Source organism: Octopus bimaculoides, unplaced genomic scaffold (genome assembly GCF_046866305.1).
Source record: "Octopus bimaculoides isolate indiv1 unplaced genomic scaffold, ASM4686630v1 contig68, whole genome shotgun sequence".
Classification (NCBI taxonomy): Eukaryota; Metazoa; Mollusca; class Cephalopoda; order Octopoda; family Octopodidae; genus Octopus; species Octopus bimaculoides.
In genome coordinates, this window is record NW_028315318.1 from 152,765 (window position 1) to 172,580 (window position 19,816).

At 39.0% G+C, this 19,816-nt stretch overlaps 1 protein-coding gene across 4 annotated transcripts in view; it reads right to left on the minus strand.

The window, feature by feature from the left end:
• Positions 1 to 1,624: 1,624 nt before the first annotated feature.
• The window catches only part of LOC149129307 (protein mono-ADP-ribosyltransferase PARP14-like), a 66,615-nt gene continuing 48,423 nt past the window's right edge, over positions 1,625 to 19,816 (minus strand). For 3 of the 4 annotated variants that reach the window (XM_089346602.1, XM_089346601.1, XM_089346603.1), the window contains 5 exons: positions 18,116 to 18,297; positions 11,475 to 11,844; positions 10,924 to 11,057; positions 10,037 to 10,214; positions 1,625 to 2,081 (listed from right to left, as the gene is read on the minus strand). In XM_089346602.1, coding sequence (XP_089202728.1) covers positions 1,813 to 2,081; positions 10,037 to 10,214; positions 10,924 to 11,057; positions 11,475 to 11,844; positions 18,116 to 18,297 — 1,133 coding nt within the window. In that variant the 3' untranslated portion in view covers positions 1,625 to 1,812. Of the gene's footprint in view, positions 2,082 to 7,037; positions 7,250 to 10,036; positions 10,215 to 10,923; positions 11,058 to 11,474; positions 11,845 to 18,115; positions 18,298 to 19,816 lie in introns of all 4 variants that reach the window. The other variant, XR_016240043.1, reaches the window with a different exon arrangement.

The following is a 19,816-nucleotide window of genomic DNA, read 5'->3' on the forward strand; positions in this document are numbered from 1 at the left end:
TTTATTTGTATCTGTTCACAGTTCAAAACTTTGTTGTTGAATGTGTCTTCCCATGATTGCAGTGTCAACAAATACCAGTGGCCTTCTTGACTCAAATCAATTATCCATATTCTTTACCTACAGGTTTGTCACCTTTTAAGCAATCAAACTGTTTTCTTATATTGAAACTGGTTTTGATAGGAAATAAAATATGTGAATCGCTAACAGGTATTTGAGGTAACATGTACCATATAGAGTCGTTAAGAGGTATTTCAGGTAAGATGTACCATATAGATTTGTGAAGAGGTATTTGAAGTAACATGTACCATATAGAGTCATTAACAGGTATATGAGTCAAAATAACACCTTTACCAAATTTAGTGGCTAAGAATAGAAAAAAGATGTGCGCGTGTGTGTGTGTGTGTGTATATATATATATATATATAAATATATATATATATATATATATATATATATATATATATATATATATATATATATATATATATGTATATATATATATATATAGTTGGAATTTACAAAAAAAGAAACAAAAGAAAAGACGAAAAACAGTGTGTAAGCAACAAACAGATGTATTAGTTTAACGCTCGGGAAATGAGTAAGCCTTTTACGTTTCGAGCCTACGCTCTTCAGCAGAAAGAAACACAGAAATAAGTAGAGAGAGAAAATAAAAAAGGTTTAGTGGCCAGCGATCAATCATGGTGAATAATATAAATATACATACATATATATATATATATATATATATATATATATATATATATATATATATATGATGATCGCTTCATCTTGAGAAATGATGAAATAGAGTCATTAAGAGGTATTTCAGGTAAGATGTACCAAATAGAGTCGTTAAGAGGTATTCGAAGTAAGGTGTTTCTCTGAGCACACCTCTGTATCATTTCCGTTCCTTTATACAACCATAAATAAATAACTCTGCTTCACAGCCTGGCCATTAGTGAATGGATGAAACAGAAACATATTCAAATGTGTGTCTGCAGATGATTAGAATGCAAATTATGAAAAATAATATAAGATCAAATTTTAATTAGAGAGAGAGAACAAGGCCAGCAATTTCATGGGAGCGGGTGAGTTGATTATATTGACCCCCAGTGTTCAACTGGTACTTATTTTATAGGCCCCAAAAGGATGAAAGGCAAAGTCAACCTCGATGGAATTTGAACTCAGAACGTAAAGCCAGAGGGATTGCTGCTAAGCATTTTGCCCAACATGCTAATGGTTCTGCTGGCTTGCCCCCTTCAGCCTGCATTTTATATCAAAAGGGTAAAGACCCCTTTCAGTCATGAATGACCATGGGATTGCACCTAGAAAGTTCTCCTCCAAGGCACAAGTCCACGCAAGGTTTGTTTATGGAAGACCAGCAGTCACCCATCCATACCAGCCTCCCCTCTCTCCACACCACCAATGTTATCCAAGGGAAAGGCAAAGGCCAATACAGCTTGGCACCAGTGATGTAATAACACACAGCCTGGCCTGGGAATTGAACTCATTACTTCATGATTGTGAGCCCGATGCTTTAACCACTGAGCCATGCATCTTCATGTATTTTAATATTTAGCAATAATTATTTCTCAAGTAAAAAAGATAAAAAATGACAACAATATTGTGTGAATGATAGAAAAATATTGTTTTGAATAGTTTTATTCTTAGAAAAGACCATAGGATTGCACCTAGAATTAGAGAATTTCCTGTATTTTCTGTGTCTTTCTTTTGTTTTGTTTTTTCTTTGTCTTTCCTTTGTTAAATTTATTTCTGTTTACATCATATGTATTTTATGAATTCCAATTATATTCAATAATTAGAGAATGTAATCAAGTAATTAGGATATGCTTGAGAGTCATGAAAAATAACATAAATACTGGGTTTTTGAATATTATCAACAGCAGAATTGTAAGAATCCTGTAAAACTTTTAATCCATGTTGTCCTTGCATCATTTTTCCCACAAGAACACTGCATTTGTATATTTTCTTTATTCCGTAATGGTCAGGAGTAGAATAGGTATCACGTGCAGAATAACGGATGTCTTTGGCAAAATAAACACCTTCACCAAATACTGTGGCTAAGAATAGAAAACAAAAGATATATATATATATATATATATATATATAATATGCATATATTTATATAAAATTAATGGTAGAGCTGAAAATCCTAAACGTCAAGAAAGAGCGGGGTAGTACATAAATATTATCCTCATCATTTAATGCCTGTTTTCCATGCTGGCATGGGTTGGACGGTTTGACTGAGGACTGGCAAGCTGGGGAGCTGCACCAGGTTCCAATCTGATCTGACATGGTTCCTACAGCTGGACGCCCTTCCTAGCGCCGACCAGTCCAAGAGTGTAGTGGGTGCTTTTTATGTGCCACCAGTACAGGTGCCACTTATGACACACTGCCATTGGCCACAACTATGATCTCACTTGGCTTGATAGGTCTTCTCAAGCATGGTATATTGCCAAAGGTGTCAGTCACTTATCACTGCCTCCCTGATGCAAAATGTAATTGACAAGGATGAGACTTGAACTCATGGGCGGAGACCCCAATGGATTAGCAGCCAATTACCTTAACCACTCAGCCATGGCACTGGTAGTTATGAAGAGTTACATCACCACCTTTCGAAATGCAATTCATGGTGTCTGGTTATGTTGTGAGTTTTCTCTTGTAAATCAATTTGTGTGAACCCATGGATAGACCAAAGATTTATGTTGTTTATGAATATGAGTTCTGTCATGGAACCAATTTATCTCAGACAGCTTGAAACATCAATGAGGTGTTTGGTGAAGAAGTGGCGAATGAGTGCACTGTATGTTTGAGAAGTTCCGGTCTGGTGACTTTACTCTTGAAAATCAGCCCCATGGTAGACCCGAGACCAAGGTGGATAAGGATGAGCTGGAAACTAGTGAAAATGGATACAGCTCAAACTACGAGTGTGTTAACTGCAAGGTTTGATGTTTCAATTCCAACTGCATTGGTTCATCTGAAATAAATCGGCAAAGATAAAGAAGCTGGACAAGTGGGTGTCACATGAACTGAACGAGCATCAAATGACATGTCGTCTTGAAACTTGCTGTTCTTTGCTGTTCACGGCATAAAAGTGAACCATTTTTCCATCGTATTGTTACGTGTCAAGAAAAATGGATTCTTTTCAACAATGTTTTGCATGGTGTTTGGATAGAGAAGAAGTTCCAAAACACAACCCCAGAAAGAAATATTCACCAAAAATAGGTAATGGCATCTGTTTGGTGGTCCAGTGTTGGTGTCATCCACTACAGCTTCATGAGTCCATTACAGTGGATGTATACATCAACCAAGTGGATGAAATGATGGGTGAACTTGGAATTAAACAACTGAGATTGGTCAACAGAGACAGGCCAATTCCCTTGCAAGAAAATGCTTGACCACATGTTGCACAAAGAAAACTACTCGAGTTACAGGAATTGAACTTGGAAGTACTCTGTCATCTACCATATTCACCAGACTTTGCACCAACTGACTATCACATATTCCAGGTTCTAGACAACATTTTGCAAGGAAAAACCTTGAAATCTGAATAAGATGCAAAAGCATCCTTTTGTGATTTCATCACCTCTTGCTCTCCAGATTTCTTTGGTGCCAGCATAAATGAGCTACCAGTAAAAAGGCAAAATTGTGTTGATAATTTAGGTGCATACTTTGATTAACTGCATTGCTTTTTGCTGAGATAAAGTAAAATAGACGTTCAGTTCAAAAGTGGACATTTCACTCTTAACGACCTGATATCATCATCATCATCATCGTTTAACGTCCACTTTCCATGCTAGCATGGGCTGGACGATTTGACTGAGGACTGGTGAAACCGGATGGCAACACCAGGCTCCAATCTAATTTGGCAGAGTTTCTACAGCTGGATGCCCTTCCTAACGCCAACCACTCAGAGAGTGTAGTGGGTGCTTTTACGTGTCACCCGCACGAAAACGGCCACGCTCGAAATGGTGTCTTTTATGTGCCACCCGCACCAGCCAATCCAGGGGCACTGGCAACGATCTCACTCGAAAATACTACGGGAGCCAGTCAGGCGGTACTGGCAACGGCCACGCTCAAAATGGTGCATCTCATGTGCCACCCGCACAAGAGCCAGTCCAGGGGCACTGGCAAAGATCTTACTTGGCTTGCTGGGTCTTCTCACGCACAGCACATTTCCAAAGGTCTCGGTCAGTAGTCATCGCCTCGGTGAGGCCCAATGTACGAAGGTCTTGCCTCACCACCTCAGCCCAGGTCTTCCTGGGCCTACCTCTTCCACGGGTTCCCTCAACTGTTAGGGTGTGGCACTTTTTCACGCAGCTATCCTCATCCATTCTCACCACATGTCCATACCAGCGCAATCGTCTCTCTTGCACACCACAACTGATGCTTCTAATGTTCAGCTTTTCTCTCAAGATACTTACACTCTGACGGGTATTCACATTGACGTTACACATCCAACGGAGCATACTGGCTTCATTCCTTGCGCGCTTACGTATGTCCTCAGCAGTTACAGCCCATGTTTCACTGCCATGTAGCATGGCTGTTCGTACACATGCGTCATACAGTCTGCCTTTTACTCTGAGTGAGAGTCCCTTTGTCACCAGCAGGGGTAAGAGCTCTCTAAACTTTGCTCAGGCTATTCTTATTCTAGCAGCTACACTTTCAGCGCACCCACCCCACTACTAACTTGGTCACCCAGATAGCGGAAGCTATCGACTACCTCTAGTTTTTCACCCTGGAATGAGATAGAAGTTGTTTCCTGTTTGTTTACAGTCTTTATTGCACCTGAACATCTGCCACAAACAAAAACTAACTTCCTAGTTAACCTGCCTTTGATGTTGCTGCACCTCTTATGTGTCCATAGCTTGCACCGGGTACATCTTATAGAGTTACTACCTACTCCTTTTCTACATACTGAGCAGGGCCATCTACCTGAAGGGGTTTGTGTTTTATCTACCTTCCTACTTATTAGGATTTTGGTTTTAGCTAGGTTGACTCTAAGGCCCTTCAATTCTAGACCTTGCTTCCACACCTGAAACTTCTCCTCTAGTTCTGATAGTGACTCAGCAATTAGGGCAAGGTCATCAGCATAGAAGAGCTCCCAGGGGCAACCTGTCTTGAACTCCTCTGTGATTGCCTGGAGGACTATGATAAATAAGAGGGGGCTGAGGACGGAACCTTGGTGGACCCCTACCTCTACCCGGAATTCATTGCTGTACTCATTTCCAACCCTCACCTTACTGGCAGTATCTCTGTACATGGCTCGCACAGCTCTCACTAACCATTCTTCTATCCCAAGTTTCCTCATTGACCACCAGATAAGGGATCGGGGGATCCTGTCAAAGGCTTTCTCCATGTCAACGAAAGCCAGGTACAGAGGTTTATTCTTAGCTAGGTATTTCTCCTGCAGCTGTCTCACTAGAAATAAGGCATCAGTAGTGCTTTTACCTGGCACAAACCCAAACTGCATCTCATCTAAATTGATTCGCTCCCTAATTAGTTGGGCTATGACCCTCTCTGTAACTTTCATAACCTGATCTAACAGCTTGATGCCTCTGTAATTATTTGTATCTAAAGCGTCACCTTTACCTTTGTAGCAGTTGACTATGATGCTGCTACACCAGTCATTGGGTATGACTCCTTCGTGTATCACCTGGTTCGTAATAAGGGTGACTAGGCTATAGCCAACACTGCCAGATATTTTGAGCATCTCTGCAGTAATTCCTGATGGGCCGGGGGCTTTCCCGGTCTTCATACTCTTAATTGCTTTATCTACCCTGGTACTATCAACTCGGATAGCTGGTCCCTCTATTGGGTCGACATACGGCAGGCTCTCTTCCTCCCATTCATTCTCTTTATTAAGGAATCTATCGTAGTGGCATCTCCAGACCTCTTTCTTTGCATCCTCATTTAGTGCAAGCGTACCATCATCCATGCGAACACATTTCTCTCCTACAACGTCACTATTCTCTCTCCTACACTGTCTTGCAACACGAAATACCTCGAATCTTTGGTCCTCACGGCGCAGAATATTGGCAAATCTTTTCTTATCTGCTTCGCCTCTGGCTAAATAAACCTGTCGCCTAGCCTCCCTTCTGGCAGATTGGTACAATTTCCTGCTACCACCGTTCTTCCAGTCCTTCCAAGCCTGTTTCTTTTGTCTAATAGCCCTGTCTACCTCCTTGTTCCACCACCACGTTACTCTGGGTCAGGAGGGGACCTTACACCACCCACAAATCTGGTCGGTAGCTTTCAACAGGTTGTCCCGCAGAAATCTCCAATTGTCTTCCACGTTGTATGATGCTATATCCCCATCTATTTCGTTAAATGCTTCAAGTAACTTGTCTCTAAGTCTCTGTCCATTTGCAGGGTCTTTAAGCTTCCACACCCTTCTCCAAGCCGGTCTAATTCTGTGCACCCATTTTGCCTTGATCCCAAAGTCGCTAACTACTAATCTATGTTGTGGGGTACATTCTTCGCCAGGGTAGGTTTTGGCATTTATAAGCCGTCCTCTTTCCCTATTTCTGGCGAGGATGTAGTCGATTTGGCTAGAGTGTCTGCCGGAGCGGTAGGTGACTAGGTGACTGGCAGGTTTCCTGAAGTTGGTATTGCAGACCATAAGATCGGTTGCATCACAGAACTCCAGCAGTCTGGTTCCTGCCTCGTTGCGGGAACCGAAGCCATAGCCTCCATGTATGCCATGGAAGCCTCCAGCACGACATCCAACATGACCATTGAAGTCTCCAGCCACAAAGAGAAGGTCCCTGTCACTCGTCGACGAGGTAGTTTGCAAGAGGGTGTCATAGAATTGGTCTTTCAGACCATCTGGTAGCCCCGGTTGAGGTGCATAGGCTGAGATGACAGTAGCTAATCTATGATGAAGCACTAGTCTAATCTTAAGTACTCTGTCACTTACTCTAACGACCTCGATTACCTTATCCACCCATTTCTCCGCTAGAAGTATTCCTACGCCCCTGACCCCGTCAGTGTTCCCTGCCCAGAAAATCTTGTACCTGTGTTCTTTGCCTGTGAGGAACCTCGCAGAACCTCCTCTCCATCTTACTTCCTGGATGCAGCTCATATCTACGCGTCTCCGTTCAAGCATCTCAACAATTTCACCAGATCTACCTTTCAGCGTGCCGACGTTGAGAGTGCCAATCCTAACAGTATGGGTGTTGGGGGTGTGGGCCTGTAGCCTGGAAAAGGGGAAAGCAGTGTCGTGTACCTGAAAAGAAAACTTGCAATTGGAAGAATTCATAAGCAAAACAGTACCTACAACCTGCAAACATTACTGAAACATAATGCGCTACCCAAAGGTTGGGGAGAGGATGGCCAAGGCCACTAGATGGGTTCCGGGAGACAGCCGAGGATGACAGGATGACAGAGGAATGCACTTCCGGTGGAGGGGTGGGAGGGCGGGTGTACCATCAGCCAGGAGATAGGCCTCTTAATCGTAGATTTTAAATATTTGAGAGACAACAATGCATAAATCGTAATTTTTAAAAGAGCAATGAAATCTAGGTGAATAGAATATACAGGTAGCATGAATTTAGGAAGCTTAGAAAATGAATAAGTATGAATTTAAGACAAAAACTGAATTCAATTGAATTTCATGGAGAGAAACAAGATAAATAATAGAGGGCAGACTAAAGCGCGAAAGGTATGAGATGTTGAGGCCGTAGATAAATAAAAATCTCTATCTTATCTGCATCTTGGAGACTTTGTCGTAGTATGTCAGCGATATATATATATATATACATACACACACAACAAACAATAACAATAGAGATTAGAGATGTCCAAACGGGGTTATTTCTCCCAATTATGTACCCAGCAATGTCAACAGAAACTTCCAGAATGAGTCCCATGTCAGTTGACAGATGTGTGTCATTGAAACTCTGCAAGCATTTAACCCTTTCGATGCTAACCCAGCCATAGCTGGCCCAAAAATTTTTTGGTTCATAAGACCAACCCGGCCATAGCCAGCTGAGAGAACCCATTGTTATTTAAATGTGAATTAATTTAAGCACAAATCTCGTTAGTACATTCATGAAAATACGTGATTTCACTTTGTAAATAGTGGAGGTATAGAAATCCAACATTGCTTGATGTAATATCTGAACTCAGTGAATTAGGGGAGATTTTTGTCCACATTTTTTTGGCATGGATTTTTTTTTCAACTTTGAAAATGGATAGGAGTTTCATGCTATCAAGCAGTGATTCTGAATTAAAGGTTTTCCAAAGGAAAATATGGAGATATCGAGAAAAAGAATGAATGAGGTACAAAAGCATGTGGTGTACAAGAATGAATGGGATATTTCTGTATCCAAAAGCGAAAGCAGCAATTCTGAAGAAACTGGAAGCGGCGATAGCGACAGCAAAGACAAATTTACATCGGAATGAAGTGCAAACTTTAAAAATGTTTTTATTAGCAATTTTTCTGAGGTGATGGGGACCTATCCATACTCTTTCTTAGGAAGCGAAACCGTTAGACTTTTATTTTTTTTTCAGTATGCTTGTTTGAAGCTATCACTGTGGAAACAAACTGTTAAGCAGAATGTAAACAAACAGTATATACCAGGAAAGCCCACGAAATGGGGGATCAAAGTTTGGAAAATTTGTGAAGCAAATACTGGGTACTGCTGTGGATTTAGTTTTTATACAAGGAAAATAATGTTAGTCAGCATGGCCTAGGGTACGATGTGGTCTGGAATTTATCACTTCCATACCATAACCAGGGCCGTATATAATTTTTTGACCAATTTTTTTAGTTTGGTCAAACTTGTAGTGGATTCCAGCATTTCAGTTTATTTCACCTTTATGGTACACCTGTTCTGCTGTGCATTAAATTCAACTGATAATCTAGTGATGTGCACAATTTTTCCTATATCAAAATTTTGTTGCATACCCAATTGAATATTAGCTGATGATTCATTTTCTATGGTGATGTTTAAACAAAATTTTAATATTTTTACCTTTTGCTCAGTTTACCTAGATTTACCTGTAATTAGAATCACTTTGAGACAAAAGTTATGCAATAGAATTGATGAAGAACCCTTTCTTTAATTATGTTCCAAATGTCACATTAATATGTTGATAAGTAAAAAGTTACAGTTGCTTAATGAAACTAGTCTAAATTCATGATTATTTTAGAATTTAATTGAAACTCATGAAGAGTGTATTTTGGTCAGAAATATAATAACGAAAGGGTTAATAGTTCCAAACACTTTCTCAGAAGAGATATATTAAAATCCTGTCCCTTGCCATTGAACTTGTTTGGATGGCATGTTGTGGAACACCACTCTTCTACTCACCCCATATCCATATTCACCATTCACATCAAAATCTAATTCCAAAAAGAGGATGAAAGAGTTAGTGAGAGAGGATCATTTGAGATATCTAAATGGAGTCAACTCTGTGGTGGTACCACTGCTGGTTTAACAAATGTCTGTACAGTTATTAAATGTCCCTTAACCAATTTCTAGGCCTTAGCAGACATTGAATATTTCAATGAGACTTAATAACACTGTATCGATTATCTCTGCATATCTATAATTGACAAACTCAGAATGGTGATTGCTAGGCCTGGTGTTCCCTTGTTGATACTTCTGTCCAGTCCCGCAGACCCTCCACTATATCTAGTCCTTCTTCCCCATAACATTACCCCTCTGGAATTCCGCCCCTTCTCTTATCTTTCCTGCAATATTTTCATTTACAAAGGTTCAAGAGGAACATTAATGGATGGGGACAGACCCTTCCTCCCAATCCAACAAGGAAAACAAATAAAAGTGTTGATTCCACAATAATAAAATACACCTGGTTTACTCTAGAGTAGAAGATGTTAGGAAGGGTACCTGGCAGTAGAAACGATGCCAAACATGGAATGTGTAAGCAACATTACGTCCTCTGTCCTCTCTGTGTGAGAAAGGACCAATGTGGACAGTGACAGTCTGTCCAACTCAGGCCAATATTGAGGGTGGGTGGATGATGATGATGATGATAATATACTCACCATTTTTACCACAATAGCTACGGTTGAATCCTGATTTATTTATTCCATCAACAGATCCTGCAGCAGTACCATGCCAAAGGCCATGAACTTCATTTGTAATGTTTGGATTTTCTACCTCAAACTTTTTCTTCAATGCTTGGTATCCCTGGTATAACGTTTTATTTTGAATTCTCTCAATCTGTAGAAAAAGAAATACATTTATGAAAAAACAATCAATTCACTTCTTTGACAAGGAAATAACGTTTGTGGTGAAAAGCCCCTACCCTATCTGTTTTTTTTTTTAATTTGATACCAATTTTGATTCAACTGTAAATTTTGGTAAGGCACAATAGTTTAGCTGCAAAATGGTGTTGCATTTACAATTCAATGCAAGAAGTTAAAGCAGAGGTATTTTTGTTGAGCAAAGATTTCTTGTAAATATCTCAAAACACATAGAACCATCATTGTTTAACGTCCACCTTACATGCTGGCATGGGTGGGATGGTTTGACAGGGTTCGGCCAGCCAGAGGCCTGCACCAGACTTCTGTGTCAGTTTTGGCAGGGTTTTTACAGCTGGATGCCCTTCCAAATGCCAACCACTTTACAGTGTGGACTGGATGCTTTTTAAGTGGCACCTGCACTGACAGGGTCACCAAGTACCTTGCAAGAAAAAGATATTTTGAGAGGGGAGGGGGCATTAGAAGAGGTGATCTTGTGTCAGATGTTGAAAGAGAGAGAGAGAGAGAGAGAGAAACAAAGATAAAGAACGAGGACAGAAGCAGGTATGCTGCCGCAAACGAGACGCAATGAGATTTAAAACTTTGATACAAACAAAATGTCCCTTAATATTTTAGTTTAAAGAATAAACCATCAAATATTGTTTATAAATAAAAGTAAAATTACAAACACTGATTATACGAGATGAAGGCAAATTCCGACGGAAAGTGGCCTGGATGTCATCATATTCTGGTCCATTTGTGACTGGAACAATTTTCATTAATTCCTCGTCTCCCATTGGTGACCATGTATCAGGGATCAATTCTAGAGTTCAAATAGAAATCAAATATTTCAGAACAACAAAAATAAAATTATGAAACCTTTTTCTGTTGAAAGTCAAAAAAAAAAAAACAGGAATATTTCAATTAATTTTGAGGTTTAGACAAGAAATACTGCCAACCAAAGTGGTGAAAATTAGCCCAGCTTTACCTGCTAGAAATAATAACACAAATGCTTTTAAATCTGATCTCAATGCTGGATGTTCAAGAACCAAATAAAGGGCAGATTTTCAATCCTGAGATCATTCTGATTCCAAAAAGGAATAATATTTATATGTTGAGCAATTGTAGACTGAAGTACAGAGGTCCCAGACGGACAGACAGAATTTCACTTTTATTATAATAGATAAAAAAGAACAAAATGATAAATGAGAATATTTTTATAGTAAAAGTATGCACATACCATCCTTTAGGTTTTGTTTTCTCTTCATTTGAAATTTCCTCCCTTCATGTTGAAAACTCATTTTCTGAAAATCATATTTTATTTTCTTCCAATTAAGGAATTGTTTTTTCTGTGAGTATGCTTTCTCAAGCTTGGCATTTTCTTTGTCACTAAACATTTGTAGGTATGATGGATTATTTTCATCAAAGTAAGACCATTGTACCATTTCCTTAATCAGAGTTTCCTCGTCAGTTTCTTTGAATTCCATTAATAATGATTGAACAGAGAGTTTAGCATCTTTTACATGACAGTGTCTGCCATAAATTGTAATTGTGTCACTGATAGAAATCTGGATTTTATATGTTCTACTAATATTCCTTAAACTCAGCTCCTGAAAAAAAAAAGATCAACAAAATATTTCATAAGAGAGAAAGAGAAAGAGAGAGAGAAAGAGAAAGAGAGAGAGAGAGAGAGAGATAGAGAGAGAGATAGAGAGAGAGAGAGAGAGAGAGAGAGAGAGAGAGAGAGAGAGAGAGATAGAGAGAGAGCACCACCACTGCCACTAACATCTGTTACTAAGAATCACTATAAATGTTTCTCACAATCCTAAATTGACCACCACGTAGAAATACATTTTTCACAGTGGGTTCCACTTCATTTGTTAATTTTCTTTTTGAAGATTTTTGAAGTGCTAATGTGCAAATAAGTGCATATGTACTAACTTGTATTCACATTTACTAATGCTAGGGTGCCCCCCCACCATACCATACACATTTATACACATGAATTTCAAAATCCAACTGAAGAACTAGGAAGGAGTTCAATATGAAAGGAGGACTTCCCCCAAGAGCCAGAGTAGCAAGATTATACTTACTTAGAAAGGAAGGTGGCAGATGGCTAATATGAGCAGAAGACTGTGTGGAGTTAGCTAGGGTAGATATAGTCTCTTATGTAGGTCATAGTGAAGCGAGTTTATTAAGGGCCGCTAGAGTCACAGCAGAACATAGGGAAACCAAAAAGTCAAATGAAGTCAAAGACCAGAAAAAAGAAGAAAGATTATTTGACAGGCAAGAGAAGGCTTTGCATGGTAGACTCCCAAGGATAATTGCAAGAAATAATAATAGTGAGACATAATTATGGTTGAAGAAATGAAGGCTGAAAAGTGAGACAGAAATTTTGTTACAAGCAGCACAAGATCAAGCATTAAGGACTAATTGGATAAAAGCAAAGATAGACAAAAACCATTTAAATTTCCAATGGAGGTTATGCAAATCAAAAGAGGTCTAAGTGTTATTCATATAGTAAGTGAATGTAGCATACTGGCACAGAAAGAATACAAGAAAAGACATGACAACATAGGGAGAATAATCATCCACGGGAAGTTCTGTAGAAAGCTAGGATCTGCCCATACTGCTAAATGGTATGAACATGAACCTAGTAAAGTACTAGGAAGTAAGAGATATAAGATGTTGTGAGACTTGAACATTCAGACTGACAGAGTAATGGAAGCTAGAAGGCTTGGTTTAGTAGTGGTAGATAAAGAGAATAGAAAGTGTAAGATAATTGACTTTACAGTCCCAAATGATGGAAAAATCAATATGAGAGGTACAGGAAAAATAGCAAAGTACCAGGACCTAGCCATTGAATTACAGAGAGTATGGAAAGTGGGGATAAAATGTATCCTAGTAGTCACAGGGGCATTAAAAACTATCCCTAAAGATTTGAACAGATGGACAGAAGAAATAGGCATAAAACCCAGTTTAGTACCACTGCAGAAAACAGTGTTATTAGGGACAGCTAGGGTACTTAGGAGGGTTCTTGGCATCTAAGGTTACTTGTTGTAGCCCAATGTTAGGAATTTTTCTTTTCAACAATCTAATCTGTTGTGCGTATATTAATCATCATCATCGTTTAACGTCCGTTTCCATGCTAGCATGGGTTGGACGATTTGACTGAGGACTGATGAAACCAGATGGCTGCACTAGGCTCCAATCTTGTCTGACAGAGTTTCTACAGCTGGATGCCCTTCCAAACGCCAATCACTCTGAGAGTATAGTGGGTGCTTTTATGTGCCACCGACATGAGGGCCAGTGTGGCGGTGCTGGCAACGACCACGCTCAAAATGGTGTTTCTATGTGCCACCTGCACAGGAGTCAGTCCAGCGGTGCTGGTAACAACCTTGCTCGAATGTTTCGCTCACATGCCACTGGCACAAGTGACAGTAACGTGACGCTGGTAACAATCACGCTCAAATGGTCTTTTCACGTGCCACCGGCACGGAAACCAGACCGCTGCTCTGGCAGTGATCTTGCTCGGATGGTGCTGTTAGCGCTCCACTAGCACAATTATATAAAGATTTGCTCATTGAAATGTAATAGAAACATGGGTATTTTGTTCATCATCCTTAAATAACCCTTATTCAGGGATCTTTTGAGCAGGATGGGCTACTCAAGCTCAAGAAAACTCTAACTGAGCTCCACCTACACGGTCATGTGTTGTTTATCTTGATATAAGATCACCATGTTGTGCACATATGGTTGTGATGCATGTACCTGGTGTACCCTTAGCAGACGGGTAATCATGATAAGTATATTGGGTTTTCTATATTTATACCCTAGCCTCACTTTGATGGCATGTGCTGCACTCTCACTCAATAATAATAATAATAATAATATTTGTACTGACAAACAAGATCGAGTGATCTTTTGCCCTTTTATTCAATGTGTTTTTTTCCCGTCCATGCTGGGAAACCAACAATCTATGAGACTCAATTGTGTTGACATCAACTGCCCACATTTTCAGGAGGTTTCTCTCCATCAAATATTCTTATATCCTTATGCCTCCAATATCGTTGTACAATTGATATTGTCGATGATAGATAAAGAATACACTGTAACAGTGTTATAACAATACAATATAGAAACGGTAACAAATACGTAAGGAACCAACAATCAGTACTTCCAACACACTAACTCAAACTCTAAACTGTATTTGGACTTTGAAGACCAAACTACGAACACCCAACCATGTCAGACCATTACTATTTATACGTAGTGGTCCTGTCTATTCTTGTCACTGGGTCTTGTATTTTTGCCACAACATCTCCTCTTTTGAGATTTCAGGTTCCAAAGAAATAAAGAAATTTTATTTATTATTATTTTTTTAGTATTTTTTTGCTTGGGCCTTATCTCAAGGTGTTCGGTCTGCTTCCATTTTCTCATGCTGGTTCTATGGGACTTCATTACTTTTGGAGCTGGGACATTGAATACATCAAAAGATACTTCCATGGGAATTTCTCTCTTCTTTAGCTGATTTACGTGTCTCTTATATTCCCAGCATGGTGCTTTAATTAGATACATCATACTTCCTATTTATTTGGTTACAAGGCCATCCTTCCAGACTTATTTACCATTTCTGTAGGTTTTAAAATGCCTTTTATCTCCAGCTTCGAAATATTTTGTCGCATTTTTCATATTTCCTTTACATCTTATTTTCTCTGGGAAATAACTTATCAAAATTCGATTTTATTCTTCTTGTAAACATCAATTCTGTGGGTGAGTTTCCTGAATTTGAAATTTGATTGGGGGTTACTCTGTATACCCTTAAGAACCTTGTTAGTGCTTCGTCATTACTTAATTTGTTCCTAGCTTTTCTTAACGCACTTTTGAATGAGCCCACAAACCTTGCTACCTGTCCATTCGACCTCAGGCGGTAGGATGGTGTGAAAATATGCTTTATCACATACATTTTAAAGAAGTTCTTGAATTCATACCCCAAAATTGCTTTCCATTATCAGAAACTAACGTGTCTGGAACATTGTACCATGCAACCAATTCATATGGGAACTTTATAGTTGTCTTAGCAGTTGGTTTATTGCCCCTGCATACCTCTGGCCACTTTGTACAGTTGTCTACCACGATTTGATAGTAAGCACTGTTCTCCAGTCTGGCAAAGTTGATATGTAACCCAGACCGTGGGTTCTCAGTCTCTGGCCATGATTGACATTTCACTGGCAGGGCTTTGGCCATGAGTGTGCAATCTCGATGAGTTCTTGCCAACTATTTGACATCTCGGCCCATAGTTGGCCAACAGACGTAGCTCTTCATCAGAACTTTTGTCCTCGACATTCCCAGGCGTCAGCTGTGGAATTGCTGCAATACACGTTTTTGCAATGTAGTTGGTACTACAGCTCTTTGCAATTGCATCAGAATATCGTCGTGTATTGAGAAACTACTTGACTTTCTATTTTTATTCTGCTTCTTTTTTAAAGCTCCTTCCATTTCTGTAATATATTCATTGTCTACTCATTTCATTCTTATATCCTGTGCAGTTACTGGCAGTTCTTGGATAACGTTAGTCATAATACTTGTAGGCACAGTTACCTCCCCTGATGATAGCTGTCTAAATAGCTTGCCACTAGGTGGCACAGTATGTAACTCTGAGGTTCTGGCACTTAAACCTTCTGCTTTGTCATTGCCACAACAGCATGCAAAGACGTGACCTCCTTTATTGCCTCTGCCCTTGATCGATCAGGCCATCTACCATTTTTATCAATCATTTGCCCTAAGTACTTAATTTGAGGCAAAAAGAATTTGCATTTTTCTTCACTCAAATTGAACCTGTACTCTTTAATTTTCTTGGACACAGCTTTTATACACTCGACATGCTGTTCACGTGAATTACTTTTAATCAATATTTTGTCTAAATAAGGGATTGTAAATTCACAATCGTGTAACATAGCATCCATGATTTGCTGAAACATTGCCAGTGTAACCTTTAATCCAAAAGGTAACCAGGTATATCTGTACAGTCCTCTATGTGCATTTATTGTCAGACGCTTTGAGCATTTGTCATTTTAATCTGTAAATAAGAGTCAGACAGATCCAATTTGGAGAAATTTTTTCCACCATTTAATTTTGCAAAAATGTCCTCCGGAGAATGGAGTAGATGGTGGTATGTCTTCAAGCAGTCTTTTAATCCTGTAGAGAAATCGGCACACAGCCTAATATTATTATTGTTCTTTTTAATGTACAACATGAGTGCCGCCCACTTAGAGTAATCCACCTTTTAGAGGATTCCACTCTTTTCCAGTCTGTCTACCTCTTCATTTAGGATTTTAATTGCTGCAGATGGTACTTTTCTGTTAGATTTAAATATAGGCACAGCATTTTAACTCATTTGAAAAAGGGATTTGGTCTTTTTATATTGACCTATGTCCACTGATAGTACTTGGGGAAACATCTTTTTCAAGTTTCTCTTCAATTCCTCAGACAATTTATTTTTAACAGGACAACCAGTTACGTTTTTGCAGTAGAGACTTATGGGGAGGTGCCATAAGTCAAATAACTCCAACCAATCTTTACCAAACTGATTGATTGTATTCTCCACAATGAATATTTTTGCTTTGCATCTTTCTCTTTCAAATGTGATGTCTGTACACATTTCACCCATGAAATGTAGTTTATCGTTCATTTACTCAACCTCAGTTTCCCAATTTTTTCTCCATGTATCCGCATTAATGATTGAAATATCCCTACCCGTATCCAGCTGTAGTTTAATGTTTATTTTTGCGTGTATGAATTTTCTTGTTTTTGTGTTGCATTCACTTTCTGCTGAAAGCACCTTAGAACATTTTGCATTTGACCCTCGTAACCTTGTCCTACAGTGAGAGCTCTTGTAACCAAGTTTCTGACACCTGTAGCATTATTGGTTTTTAAACGGACACTCTTTTCTAAAGTGTAGGCCTCCGCATCCGTTACATGGATAGAGGCCCGGCACTCTTTTTTGCTTGTACTTTCCGGGTTGACACATCTGTATTTTTGCAGAATCTTTTTCTTGAATTTTTTTCATGCAGTGCTTCAGGTTTACCATTATTTGACATTCTTCTGTAATGGTCTGTAGACTTAAGTCTTGGTTCGCTTGTTCCATTTTTGAGAATATCCTTGCCTGAATTCCTCTATCTTCATTTGCCATAAGGCTTTCTATGAAGATAAGGGATTTAAACATATCCTGAGTTTGCCATGATGTCTGGTGTAAACGAACTTACCGAATTTTCAGACTTCCTTGACTGTAACTCAATTAACTGTTGTTGTAATATTTGCTTCTGTAACTCCTGTAGTAGTTGTTCCTGTTGCTTCTCTTGAAGCCGTATTACTGCAGCTAATAGGTTCTCCATAGTTTAACATTTTGTATCACACACAAAATGTCAAATAACCTCTGTGAGCTTTGAAAAATCCTCGTTGCTAGATATTCTATCCTTATGCCTCTAATATCGCCGTATGGTTGATATTGTTGAAGATAGATAAAGACTACACTGCAACAGTGTTATAACAATACAAAATAGAAACAGCAGCAGTAAAAAAGACACAACAAACCAACAATCAATATTTCCAATAAACCAACTCAAACTTTAAACTGTACTTGGACTTCAAAGACCAAACTATGAACTCCTGACTACGTCAGACAGCTTCTATTTATATGAAGTGGTGCCATCTACTCTTGTCAGGGGTGTCGTACTCTCACCACAACAAATATATATGTGCTTTAGGACTCTGGTTGAGACTTGGTCAGAAAATGAAAATAAAATGCAATTTAATCAGAAAATGATAACAATAATAATTAAATAAATAAATATAATCCCTGTATTATTGTGGAGAACTTACTCGAGATTCTGTTAAATCCATATCAAATGGTATTTTCTCAGTTGTTAATAGAGAATGGTACACTTCTTTAACAGTTTCTATAGCATTATCAAGATTTTTGTTTTTAGTAAAGAATTTCAATGTGACGCCAACATCTTGTTGACCATCAGAGACATTATCTTCTATTTCTTCATCTTTATCATCTGAAATAAAAGAAATATTCATTTTGTCAATGAAAAATAACCAAACAACCAGCAGAAGATTTCTTATGTTGCAGCTTCAAGATTAAATATTAATTCTAGTCTTTTCTGTTTAGTGAAGAGCTATCATTTCCTGAAATAATGAAGTTAATCTGAAAAAGACTATCACCTTATCCCTGTGGGGAGTGATGTGAACTGCTCTTTAATTATTGCTATATATTACTGTCTAGTACATGTTTCCAATACGACTATTTCAGCCCAGTGCTACCATTCTGGGACTCTGTGTAGTGAATGATATCAAGTGTTGTTAAAATTATTTCTTCTTCGTTTGTATTCAAGTTTAAAATCTGTTTAATTCATCATCATCATCATTACTACCATAATCATCATTTGAAGTCCAATGTCCATGCTGGCATGGATTAAATAGTTTGACCAGGGTTGGTAAACTGAGGGGCTGCACCAGACTCCGGTCTGATCTGGAATGGTTTCTACGGCTGGATGCCCTTCTTAATAGCCCTGAAACGAAGTAAAGGTGACCCTGGCAACATTTGAACTCAGAATTGCCCTGAGAATTATGCTCAGTGTGCTAACGATTCTGCCAGCTCACCACCTTAATAACATTCCTTTCTACTATAAGCACAAGGCCTGAAATTTTGGGGGAGGGGGCCAGTCGATTAAATCGACCCCAGTATGCAGTTGGTACTTAATTTCTTGACTCCGTAAAGATGAAAGGCAAAGTCAACCTTGGCAGAATTTGAACTCAGAGCGTAACGACAGGCAAAGTACTATTAAGCATTTCGTGCAGCTTGCAACCTTAACAGTAATAATAATGTTTTCTACTATAGGCACGGGGCCTGAAATTTGGGGGAGTGGGGATAGTGAATTACTTCAGCCCCAATGTTTCACTGCTACTTAATTTATTGACTCTGAAAGGATGAAAGGCAATGTCGACCTTGACGGAATTTGAACTCAGAATATAGCGGCAGATGAAATACAGCTAAGCATTTCGTGCAGAGTGCTAATGGTTCTGCCAGCTCCCTGCCTTAATAATAATTACAATGATATTAATAATAATGATAATGTGATCATGTACATTGTTTTGTCTTGGTATAAAAGATGGGTCACAGCAAATATCCCTATCAAAACCACAGATTTGCTTGTCAGTTGTTTGACCTTAACCAGCTGAGCATGTCCCTTAGTGGCTGACGATATGTGCATCTCTGATCACGAGCAGAAATAGTGGGGGTGCATCATAGCCATGTGTTGAGAGGAATTCTTTGGGGTTTGAATAATTCACCCCTGGAGACATGGGTGTTTCATTCAACATCCTTAAATAACCCTTATTCAGGGACCTTTTCAGTGGGATGGGCTACTCAGACTGACGAAAATTCTAACTGGGCCCCATCTGATAGGCCATGCACTGTTTATTTTGATATGAGATCACCATGTAGCACACAAATGGTTGGGATGCATGAGCCTGGTGTACCCTTATCAGCTGAGTATACTGGTCTTCGTATATTTG